The sequence below is a fragment of the Rattus norvegicus genome, chromosome 3 (assembly GCF_036323735.1).
Source record: "Rattus norvegicus strain BN/NHsdMcwi chromosome 3, GRCr8, whole genome shotgun sequence".
Classification (NCBI taxonomy): Eukaryota; Metazoa; Chordata; class Mammalia; order Rodentia; family Muridae; genus Rattus; species Rattus norvegicus.
The window spans coordinates 164,868,951-164,881,779 of record NC_086021.1 but is presented as its reverse complement, the minus strand read 5'-3'; the positions used below and the strand labels follow the sequence as shown (position 1 = coordinate 164,881,779).

Sequence of the window (12,829 nt, the reverse complement as noted above, 5' to 3'; positions counted from 1 at the left end):
TTTTTCATTTTGTTTGTCTGTTTGTCTGTCTTTGTTTTTGAGACAGTCTCTTGAACTGTAGTCCAGGCTGACCTGGAACCTGTTATGTAGGGTAGACCTTGAACTCTTCAAGTCCTAGGATGATAGGCATGGGCTACTGCATTCAGCTTGCCCTGTCACTTCAGAAAGGAAAGGAAACCTGTACATGTCTTTTGTCAGTACACTGGTTTATTTAGTTTTATTTACTCACTGAAGCGCTGATCATGGATTACTGACTTGTTCTAAAGACCAACACAACTCTTCAAAAATTGAGTTTTGGGTTTTAGGTTTGCACACACACACACACACACACACACACACACACACACACACTACAATGTGTTAGTGCAAAGTTTAGTGAAAACACCTATCATTAAGGCCCTACAGATTGATTTTTTTTTTTTTTTTTTGGTTCTTTTTTTCGGAGCTGGGGACCGAACCCAGGGCCTTGAGCTTCCTAGGCAAGCGCTCTACCACTGAGCTAAATCCCCAACCCCACAAATTGATTTTTTATGTGTATGAATTTTTTGCTTGTGTGAGTGCATGTGTGTGCGTGTGTGCATGTGTGTGTGTGTGTATGTACGCTGCATGAGGTCCTGTTGCTCTGCAGTCCAGAAGAGGATGTCATATCTCCTGCGGCTGGAATTACAGAGGATCGTGACTCTCCCTCCATGAGAGGTCTGGTCCTTTGTAAGAGTTGGGAGCATTCTTGGGGTTGGGAATTTAGCTCAGTGGTAGAGCGCTTGCCTAGGAAGCGCAAGGCCCTGGGTTCGGTCCCCAGCTCTGAAAAAAAGAACCAAAAAAAAAAAAAAAAAAAAGTTGGGAGCATTCTTAACTGCTGAGTTGTTTCCAGTCCCCTAGAAAATTTAATACTGTATACATTGTGAAAAGTATTTCATGTTTATTAGGGGATTTTGTTTGTTTTATGAGTCTGAAGAGAAGACATGCTACCCCCCACCCCCATCATATACTAATTAATAGAGGCTCTGAGGGAATTTCAGGGGTTTAAGTTTGTTTTAACGTATGTATGTATGTATGTATGTATGTATGTATGTATGTATGTATGTATTTTAGAGATTTTATTTATTTTATGTGAGTACACTGTTGCTGTCTTCAGACACACCAGAAGAAGGATTCCATTACAGATGGTTATGAGCCACCATGTGGTTGCTGGGATTTGAACTCAGGACCTTTAGAAGAGCAGTCAGTGCTCTTAACCACTGAGCCATCTCTCCAGCTCCTATTTATTTTTAAAGGTGAAGATAAAATGGAGAGTGTGAGGCCAGTTGAGCTACAAACCATTTCCCAGTCAACATGGGCTACATGAGGTCTTGTCTCAAAAACAAAACAAAACAACTGTCCCTCCCCCCCAAAGAAAAATCTAAAACAAAACAAAATACAGTGCTGGAAGGTAGGCTCATGCCCCGCTTAGCTGAGGGAACATGAGATCTGCAGTCTGATAACATTTAGGGACATTAGAGCTTCTGTAGACATGACTTGAGTTTGCTTTCGTTCTTTATCTAGAAGATCAAGATCGCGGCCCTCCGCATGTACACAAGCTGTGTGGAGAAAACGGACTTCGAGGAATTCTTTCTGAGTAAGTGACCCTGATTGTTCTGGAAGGCACTATCTACCGTCGATTTCTGTGGTGTGGGTTTGAAGTTTGTTTTTAAACATTTGCTTTGTGTGTGTATGTTGAACGTGTTTACTCATGTGAACACATGATACTCATGTAAATACATGATACTCATGTATCAACCAGCGGACTACCTCGGTGTTATCTCAGAAAGACTGTCTATGTCCTTTGAGACATGGTCTTTCATTGGCCTGGCGCTTACCAGGTAGGCTGTGCTTGATGGCTAGGGAGCCCCAGAGATCCTCTTGTCCCTGCCGGCCCATCACTGGGGTCCCAAGCATAGGCCACTATGCCTAATACTTCACCTCAGGTTGAGGTGGTCATGCCTGCATGGTAAGTAAGCACTTTGTGGACTGAGTCACCTCCCCGCTCCACCCCTCCTCCTCCTCCTCTTTTTTTTTTTTTTTTCCGGGGCTGGGGATCGAACCCAGGACCTTGCGCTTCCTAGGCAAGCGCTCTACCACTGAGCCAAATCCCCAACCCCTCCTCCTCCTCCTCTTCTTCCTCTTTTTTTTTTGTCATAGTTTCTGGATGTGCAGCTAAGGTGACCTTGAACTTGCGATCCTATAGTCTCTGCCTCCCAAGTGCTCGGTTTACAGGCCTGTGCCACCACTCCCACTCTTAGCATTTGACGAGGACTTTTTGTCAGTAATTTCTCTTTTTGTTTCTAGTTTTTAATTGTTTTAGTTGATCCTGATTCTTCTTTCTATTCAAAGGCTATTGACCCCAAAGGCTTATTTAATTTTATAACTTACATCCAATTGATAAATTGTTTACCAGAGGATTTTACTGGTTTAGATGACTACTAACAGTTGATTATATCAATACTGGGTTAATTTAATGCTATAAACTGTAATTATTAGCACAGCTAACTAAAATAGCCATTTGTAAGGACATTGGAAAATGTAAGGCACTTCTGTGTCCACAGACTTTAGAGCAGTGGTTCCCAACCTTCCCAATGCCATGACTTTAATACAGTTCCTCGTGTGGTGGTGACCCTAACCATGACATTATTTTCATAGCTACTTCATAACTGTAATTTTGCTACTGTTATGAATCATAATGTAAACATCTGTGTTTTCCAATGGCCTTAGGTGACCCCTGCGAAAGGGTTAGTCTACTCTAGCAGGACCTCGATCCCGCAGGTTGAGAGACACTGCTTCAGAGAGAAACCTGTGTTCTGTGTTCACACAGCTGGCACTTACTCTGCAGCCGGTGTCTGCACATGATGGACGAGGAGTGCCTGATGCAGCTTGACTGCTTGATAACTACATTGGTTGTTTAAAAGCTCAAATTGGTTACTTCACTATTTCAACAGATAAATATTAGTTAGGGAATTACAATACTATACTGAGGTTATAATTTTAATTTTGTTTACTGGTTTTCTAACTGTGCTAAAAATTACAGTTTATAGCATCAAATTAATCCTATATTGATATAATCAACTGCTAGTAATGATCTAAAGCAGTAAAAAAAAAATCTATTTTCTTGTTTATCAGGAAAGACAGCTTTCCTGCTTCTTCATAAACAAGCAGTTTTTTTAAATTATTTTTTATTTATTTATTTATTTATTTTGTATATGAGTACACTGTAGCTGTCTTCAGACACACCAGAAGGGGACATCAGATCCCATTACAGATGGTTGTGAGCCACCATGTGGTTGCTGGGTTTTGAACTCAGGACCTCTGGAAGAGCAGTCGGTGATCTTAACCACTGAGCCATCTCTCCAGCCCAGTCTTTTTTATTATTAAAAAAATTACACAGTGGGGATTTAGCTCAGTGGTAGAGCGCTTGCCTAGCAAGCGCAAGGCCCTGGGTTCGGTCCCCAGCTCTGAAAAAAAGAAAAAAAAATTATACAGTGTGCATATGTGTGTGTACACGTGAGTATGTGTGCACACCAATGCATGCACACACATGTATAACAGCATACATGCCACAGACCCATGTAGAGGTCAGAGGACAACTTATAAAGGTTATTTCTCTCCACCACGTGATTCTGGGGTGCCACACTCAGCTGTGAGGCCTGGCAGCAAGCACTTACCTCCTGAGCCATCTTGCCAGTCCTGAACTGTTTTTTACTATACAAGAAATTTGTCCAAAATGAGAAAATATACTGTCTTCAAATGATAAAAAAAAAATATTGAATTAGTTTCTTAAGTCCATGTGCGTTCCCCTGACCTTTTAAATTTAATTTAGTTTACTTGATTTTTTTTTAGCATAATTTTTATTCATCTGTTTGTGTGTTTGTTTTTTACATTCCAACTACAGTTTCCTCTCCACCCTCTCCTCCCAGCCCCCTCTATCCCAATCTCTCTCCCTCCATTTCTCTTCAGAAAAGTTCAGGCCTCCCATGGACAGCAACCAGCCATGGCCATATCAAGTTCCAGTAAGACTAGGTGCCTCCTTTCCTGTTAAGGCTGGACGAGGCAGCCCAGTAGGAGGAAAGGGTCCTAAAAGCAGGCAGCAGAGTCAGAGACGGCCCCTGCTCCTGCTGCTAGGAGTCCCAAAGAAGGCCAAACTACACAGCTGTAATATGTAGAGGGCAGGCTGTCTGGTTGGTTAGTTGATTCTGTGAGGCCCAGGTTAGTTGATTCTGTGAGTTTTCTTGTGGTGTCCTACAATCCTTTCTTTCCCTCTTCCGAAGGATTCCCTGAGCTCTGCCTAATGTTTGGCTGTGGGTCCCTGCATCAGTTTCCATCAGTTGCTGGGTGAAGCCTCTCTGATGACAGTTGCGCTAGGCCAAGGTCATGAGTATAGCCGGATAGCAGTAGGAATACTTTTCTTGACTTTTTTTTTTTTAATTTAGAAAGTAACATTAAAAAAACCAAAAACAAAAACAAGAATCATATCTGGAGCGGGAGAGATGGCCCAGAAATTAAGAGCACCTGCTGCTCTTCCAAAACCCTGAGTTTGGTTCCCAGCATTCACACCTCAGGGCACAACTGTTAACTCCAGTTCTAGAGACTTTGATGCCCTCTTCTGGCCTCTGTGGGCACAGCATGCGTGTCATACACATACATACATGCAGGCAAAACACCCATACATATAAAGTAAAAATAATTAATCTTTAAAAACCCAACAAGCCCGGTTGGGGATTTAGCTCAGTGGTAGAGCGCTTGCCTAGGAAGCGCAAGGCCCTGGGTTCGAACCCCAGCTCTGAAAAAAAGAACCAAAAAAAGAAAAAAAAAAAAAAAAGAAAAAACCCAACAAGCCTAACATATCCACCTAGTGTTGGTTGTCTATGTTTGTTTGCTGCTCTGGGGATTGTACCCATGAGAGCTTGGCTAAGGTCTGCCTCTAGCCTCCTCCGGCATCTTTTTTCAAAGAAACATCCTCAAGGTTAGATACCTCGGGGAGGAAGATCACTTGCTTACAAGAAAATTCACAGAGTCAAGCATAAGGACCTGAGTTTGCTTGAGTGAATGTGTGAATGTGTGTTGTCAACCTGGGCATGGCCATGTTAGGACCCCATAGCCTCAGACCCATACGGCAGAGCTTCTCTCCTGAGGCTCTGGGATGCAGAGCTCTCCTCTGGTGTCCGGGTGTGAGAGCTGGCACCGTGTGTAGAAAATGTCCTCTGTAGCTTTCTCCCTCCAGAAATGTACAGCAGGATGACTGCAGTGCACAGACTGTGTCTACTGGGATTGGCTAACCTTGTCTGCTCGATTATCTGTGTGCCTTAACCTTGGCCACCTTGTTCAGCAGGGTCCACAACTCCCTCTCTGTTCAAATCTCTGTAATAAACACTCAGCTTCTGAGCTGTTAGTTATGGTTTCTCCATCTAAGACCTTGGGCCACCTGAACCTGCATTTCTGTCTGTGTCCATGTGTCTGTTTGTCTTTTCTTCATTACCTCACTACCCCCATTCGAGTTCCTTGAGCCAACCAAGAACACAGCAGCCAGACATGCCTGTAACCTGAGCATTGTGGGAGGGAGGCGACAGCCGGTGGGTCCTGGGAGCTTGCTGGTCAGCCAAAATGGTGAGCTCTCCCTGTCTCAAAGGAGCGAGGTGAAGAGCCATAGAGAGCACATCTGATACTCCCCTCTGCACTCTGCATGCACATGCATGGATGCACACAGAGGTTCATATGCATGGACCCCACATACACACTGTGCACACAGAGAAGAAAAGGCAAAAGTTTATCATCAGATATTCAGTACTAGTTCAATTAATTATTCATATTTATTATAATTATTTTAGACGAATGTTTGTTTCCATCCCCTGTTATTAAAGGCTCCTTTTTACATGTGTGAATGTGTTGTCTGCATGTGTGTCTATGCACCACATGCATGTGGTGCTGCACAGAGCCCAGAAGAGGGCGCTGGAAAACCTGAACTACAGTTACAGACACTTGTGAGGTGCTGTGAACGCTGGAAACCAAACCGGGGTCTTCTGCTAGTGCTCTTAGCCAACGACACATCTGTCCAGCTCCCTGCAGAACATTCTGGAGTTTGGATTAATATTATAGTTTCAAATAGAAGACAGTTACTCCATAAGTAGTTAGTGTTCATATTTCAGTTCATAGCTTGCGACTACCAACCTAAGAAACGTTTCTGAATGTTGTTACAGCTACATATTTATAGCTCACACTTATTTGCATTCATGTTTGTCCCTTTAGGGGTTTCACAGTCTTGAGGGATAGTAAGTGCTTGTTGTATTGTTTTTGTTTTGTGTTTAAAAGCAGTTGAGGCTTAAAGAGCCTCAGTGCCTTGCCCAAGAGTGCCCAGCCAAGCCTTGCAGCTGTGTTGTCTGGCTTGCACCTCAGGGATTTTCCTGCTGGAGCACGCTGACTTCTAGTGTAACCACACACTAGAAGTTGTAGTGTGGCTTAGAAATTCGGGGTTTGCTTTATTTTGGCGAGAGCTCGGTCCGTGAGACGTTGTGTTAGTGCTGGGCACTCGAGTGTATGCACACCATGGTGTGTACCTTGGTGAGTGTGGCCTGACTTTGTCCTTCAGGGCAAGTGGCAGTGAGTTTTCCGCCGATCACACTCTCCTTGCAGGTTTTCTAAGACTTAAAGTAGGCATCTGCCTATTAAATTATATGGTACAGGCTGGGCATGGTGGTGCTTGTGAGGCAGGTCTCTGTGAGTTCAGGCCAGCTAGTACTGAATAGAGAGATCCTGTCTCAAAACAAAACAGCCACGAAAACCTGTAGCATAAGTAGGCATTGCTGTCCTAACTTGTCCTTTTAGTACTCAGAAGAGAGAGGCTTGGGCATTGCCGTAAACTTGAGGTTAGCCCATTCTACTTACTGAGTTCCGGGCTAGCCTGTTTATTTGCTGTGGCCTTTTTTTTTTTTTTTTTTTTTTTTTTGCTCGATTTACATTTTAAAATCAAACCAAAGGAATTCCAAAGTGTGGCTAGTGAAGGAAGAACAGGTTTGGAAAGTACCATCTGGAGGCAAAAGATTTAAAAGAAAAAATCTGCAAAATAATGAGAGTGATTTTCTTGTGGTTTGGATTCTAAGGACGTTAATGGGAGTTGGAATAAAATACGGAGATTCATGTATTGCTTCCTCAGATGATACCTTTCAAGTGGCTAGGCCCACTTAGGTGTTTGATGTAGGACTTGATTACAAGTCCTGAGGACAGAGAGCCTTGGGTATCTGGCAAGTGTCATTCTCCCTGACTAACGAGAGGCTGAGGCCGTTTCTTGAAGACCGTGTGTGAGCAGGTTGGGTCATGATGTGCTGTGCCTGTCAGCTTCTTGGACAGTTCTCCCTCAGATTCCAGAGACCAGCGTGTCAGAGGCAGAGCGTGTGAAGGCTGAGATCTAGAGCGCTCCCTGCATCTGAGCAGCCCGATACTTTGCGGCTGTTGTTTCTGGGATGCTCTGTGGCCTTGCCCGTCACATGAACATGCCTGCTGCGTGATGTAGTTTGCTCCTGGTGCTTTGGAGCAGAGGTGGTCAGTGATCGAAGCTCGAGCTTAATTCTGAATTCTCGAATTCCTGTCTGTGGCTCCCTTTGCCTCTAAGAAACTGATCACCGTAGGGAAGAGGATCTAATGAAGAAATTCGGGGCCATTAGTTGAGGTTCCAATCCACTTTGTGACACAGTTTCAAGTACCTGATGAGGCTTTTCAAAGACAATTTGAACTGTACTTTTTTAGTTCACTGTGAAATGGCATCGATGGGTATTGAATACCTATTTTTTTTTTTTTTTTGAGATGGTCTCACTATATATCCCTGACTGGCTTTGAACTTGATACATAGAGTAGCATGGCTTCTACCTCAGATCTCTTCTGCCTCCCTAGTGCTGGGGCTGGTGCTGGGACTAGAGGCTTGTGTCACGACCTCTGACTTTGCTAACTAAGCACTGTGTAGGCCTTTTACGTCTTGTATGTCATCATAGCTCTGAGGCAGGCCCTCTTGTTCTGCCCACTGATTTACAGCAAGAAGGAAAGTGGACCCCCAGAGAAGCCCAGAAACATCACCTAGACCTGCTTAAAAGTAACAAGGTCTAGATTTTGAATTAAGTACTCTGATCACATATTCAAAAGTGGCACAATCACACTCTGGTGACAGTAATGGATTTATTTAATTTTACTGAACTTTGTCCTTTTTTTGGTGTATTGGAGCAGGAGTGTGGTCATGCCAGTGTCTCAGGGTTTAGCCCTGACGTGTGTAAACACTTTGTGTTGCTCATAGTCAACATTCACTCGTTGGTTTGATATTTCTGAGGTTTACTCTGTGGCTGTCTGTTCTGACCTTCATGGGCACAGGGCCTTACTCACGTGGCAGCTCTCCTCATCAGCCCTGAGCTGACCCCCAGAAGGGAAAACTGTGACCCGGGGCCAGCTGCTGACCTGTCTGTCTGTCTGTGCTTTCCAGCCCAAGAACTGATTCCCCATCTGAGGAAATTGGACAGGCTCCTGGAGGCTGCTGGGAAGCTGTGGTATAGAGGTAGCCCTTGGACAGACTGTCCCGTACAAGCAGCCAGACTTCACTCTCCAGATTGAAAGACAGACTTCCAAGAAAACCTTTCTTTTTAATGTTTTGTTCTAACATCCAAAAAAAAGACCCAACTTGAAATCCGGGCTTGAGAGTTTCTCGGGGCTATTCTTGTTCTAGGCGGAGGGCGGCTGGCCGGCACTCAGATGGCATGGGTCTTAATCGCTGGATGGCTGGTCAGGCCGGCCTCCAGCTCCCTCCTGCTGGGCTCAGAGAGGAAGTCCACTTGACAGCTGCTGGGCACCACCCAGTAAGCTCACCCGAGATTTTTGGTGTCCTTCTGTGACAGACCTGGATTCAAAGCCCAGCCTTGCCACCAGCTTAACGAGGTAGCTGCCCAGTGCTACTTGGCCTTCTGATCTGTTTCCTTCCCTTAAAGCAGGATCATGGTATTTCTTTCCTGCGCAGAGGTAAAGATTAAGAGAAATACTGTAAAAGATGATTAGCATTGCACTGGGCGTGGAGTATGGCCCTTTTTCCACATCCTTGAGTAGCAGTCCACACGCTGCAGATAGAATCAAGGAAGTGTGAATTTAATCCCAGGTTCCTCACTTCACGGTTTGTGTTGTACTGAGCAGTTGTCTTAATTCCACCTGTCGGGGGCGGGGTGGGGTTGGGGGTGGGGGTAACATAAATACCCACGTGCTGGGGGTATTGGACAGATTTGTTGAGCCACAGGCTGTGAAGCACTTATTACATCTGGCATATCATCCGCCCAGCCACAGTGACCAAGGACTCCCGATAAGTGCTGATTATGGTTCTCCTTCCTAGGGTCCTGCCCTGCGTGTCCACTCTTAGTGACCCTGGTTAAACATCACCTCACTGAACGCTGACTGGCAGAGGATACTTTGGGGGGTGGGGGGTTGGTGGGTATCCAGACTGTATACAGACTATGTAGCCCAGGCTGGCTTTGAATTTGCAGCGCTGCCCTGCCTCACAGGACTGCAGGATGTGTGCTGGGATTCTAGGCCGGCACTGTCATGCCTTACTCCTCCTTTTTGTGAGTTGTCACTTCAAAAGACAGATTCTGACACGAGGGCTCACATGCCCACTAATTTTCTCCCATTCACTCGTCCTTGTCGTGTGAGGAGGGGGATTGTAGTGGGGATCACTTAGCTGACCAGAGGGCTTGCTTAGATGTGTGAGACTTGAGAGGCATGGATGTCTGAACTGAGACCTGGCTCACAGGGACTGAAACAAAGAGCCTCGTGTCGTCCCTGGGGGGGCTAAAGTCTGGCCTTTGAGTGGCTGCCGTCCGTTTCCCTGTTCGGCCCTAGGTCCTAAGAGTTCCGCTTTTCTCCTCCCGGTTACTTGGGTAAATTCACTCGGCACATTCATGGCCATACCACATTGTCTTTAAAAACTTGGAAATGGAGACCAGAGGCTTACCCTTTTCAGCAGGGCTCAAGTGATTACAGTAGCTGATGGTTAAGGGGAGCAGGAGAGGTGGTGTTTGCTTAGCATTTCAGACCTCAAGCCAAGAAAGGGAGACTAGCACAGAACTCGATGAAGTTGGAAGGAACGTTAAGAAGTCGTGTCCGCCATGTTGAGTGTAAAACGAGGAAGTCAGAGGGAAGAAGCAGTCTGCCCAAGGCTGCCAGGGGGTAGGTAGCACGGCTGGAGCTAGAAGGCTGGTTGTCTGCATCCAGTGCCCCATCCCACGGTCTCACAATAGCATAATCAGAAACAACATCCTGCCCTATGTTTGGCTGAACAGACTCCCACAGTGGTTAAAACAAGTCAGCCTGCCTCCTCCGAGCCTCACCTATTTACACTATACTGTTATTTTCTAGGGTGTCAGATGCCCGACACATTCAACTCCTGGTTTCTTATAACCCTGCTTCACGTCTGGTAAGTGAGGTCATCATATGCATGTGTGTGCTTTGAGATGCAACTCTCCTCGGGTCTGATTATATGAATGGCACTTGTTCAGGCGTGAAAACCTGTCCTCTCATTTTCATAACTGGCGCCTTGAAGCCCATTTTTATTAAAGGTCAAAGCATAAACCCAGAAAGAAGCTAATATTTGTAATATTTTTTTTTTCAAAGAGCACCTAACAACATGAATACTGCTATCAGTGCCTCTAAGAGACTCTCTGAGGCTGGATGGAAAAGTTCCCTCCCTCGGCTGTTTTAGGAAAGTTCACATTTACGTAAAAGTGGTTTGAATTGTGAGAATCCGTGGTCATTTTCATCTCTGGTCATCAGAAACCTATAACAAATTATACCACTGACATTTACGCCTGTGCCTCTGAGTGTGCATGCAGGTTAGAGTCAAGCCAGATTTTTTGCATGTGAAAATATTTAACACCTTAAACAGTATTTTTTTTTCAGCTGTCAAGTAGCCTCCCCCCACCAAATCCATTTTTCATCTACGGTTACACAGCATTAAAGGTCAAAGGGGTATATAGGAGTCGTTGAGGTGGGGGCTGGGGGAGCTGCCAGGTCTTGGGGGAGTAAACTCTGGAGAATTGGTTACTACATGGACCGTAGCGAGTACTCTGGAGTGTGGGGATGGCTGCCTGTCAAAGGACCCTTGTCCGAGCCTGCCTTTAGCTGAGCCTTGCACCACAGGCTGGCTACTGTATAACGGTGCTCAGTCCTGATAGTCTCTGCGGAGCTCCTCTTTCCAAACTCACATCTTCCCTGAGTTTGGCTGAGGAGCCTGAAGGGGCAGTTTATTTCATGATTTTTTTTTTTTTTGAACCTTCTAAACCAGTAGTTTATAAAAGGGACACTGTGCCCTGGGCACTTTGCTGGGTCCTAGGGTTGGCCCTCAAGAAGGCCAGCCCAGTGAGGGAGATAGGCCAGGTATAAACTGTATTGCTAAGTTGGACAATGTATATAAGTGGTGCTTATAGGAGAGAAGGGTGCGCTCCGACTGTTGGAACCGGTCCTAGCACTGTTAGTCCTCAGGTAGATACTGTACCGCTTGTCAGGCGGCTGAGAAGGCACACTGTCTGCCTTTGGTGTCCATGGTGAGGGTTGAGCCCAGGGTGCAGGGAGGGATACTGGATACATTGAGAAGAAAACTACTTTTTTTAAGAGCTGAGGACTGGATGGTAGAATTACTCATTGGAAAGCGGGAGGGTTGCGAGAAGGCTAAGCTGTCCCCAGAGGAGCTCAATGATAATATTCAGAGCCTGTATGAAAGACTCTTTATTGCCCATATAGCTAGAGGTATCTGAGTGGGAGAGGGAGTGGATGGCAAAATAAAATATATAATCCCTGTGACCACATCCCAAGGTCAACACCTGACTAATGGCTGAGAGAGCCTTAAAATTACTTGGATTTCTTTAAACTTTCCAAACTGTGTCTACTCAGCTCTTCTTGCTGAAGGTAACCCTTTTAGAGGAGTGGGGTGTCCCACCACCAGTTAAGTAGAAGGGGGGCATCTGTTCTCTGTCTTTCTCCGACCCCTTCCTTGCTCTTACTTCTTACTGTCTATGTAGGTTTTGGTAGAATGTCTCAGCAGCCTTTTTTATTTGAATCAGCAAATCCTTGTCAGAGACCTACTGTGTGTTCGGGACCATAAGGTGCTGGAGAGAAGGCTGTGCTACAGTTCACACATTCAGGAAACTGTGGTGGAAGGCGGGCCTGGAGGGCTGTTGTCTATAATAGATGGTAATAAAATGTCTGAAGAAAAGCCCAAAGAAAAGCTATAGAAGCACGAAGGTAGACCTTCATCTGATTCAGTGGCAGGAGGGAAGTCCGGGACCTACAGAACTCGGAGTATTTGAAGGCAGCCAATTGGCTGAAGTATTTGGGGTAGGTTTGTGGAAGAATGTAGTCAAAGGGTCACCAGAAAAGTGGTCTTCGGCCCAGTAGTGCAGTGATTTTCTGAGAACTGTGGGCGCTCCTTTTCCTAAGGAATAAAAACAGTTAGAAGAGGGATGGATCTGTCCAACAAGTCTGTAGGAAAGTTGGGTACTTTCCTAATCCTGTTCCCGCAACTCTGAGATCCCAGAGTATAAACTGTAATTAAGAGTGCAGTGAGCAGGGACACCAGAGGAACACGAATCGTGGTACCTGTGAGGGAGGAGGCGAGGAAACTCGGAGGTCTGGAGGCTTGGGAAACAGTCGTAAGGACAAATCCCCACCGAGCAAAACCACAGCAGACAGACTCCTGGTAAAGGAAAGTACCCTGATGGGAGGCTTTCCAAAATGGGATCCCCTGGTCCCATGGTGATCGTCACCCACAGATGCTGGGCCCTTACTGGCA

General features: G+C 45.5%; 1 protein-coding gene across 4 annotated transcripts in view; it reads left to right on the top strand.

The window, feature by feature from the left end:
- The window catches only part of Uqcc1 (ubiquinol-cytochrome c reductase complex assembly factor 1), a 92,495-nt gene that overhangs the window by 24,113 nt on the left and 55,553 nt on the right, over positions 1-12,829 (top strand). For all 4 annotated transcript variants that reach the window (XM_039105862.1, XM_039105861.2, NM_001109446.2 and 1 more), the window contains 2 exons: positions 1,543-1,615; positions 10,402-10,459. In XM_039105862.1, the coding sequence (XP_038961790.1) occupies positions 1,543-1,615; positions 10,402-10,459 (131 nt within the window). The remainder of the gene's footprint in view (positions 1-1,542; positions 1,616-10,401; positions 10,460-12,829) is intronic.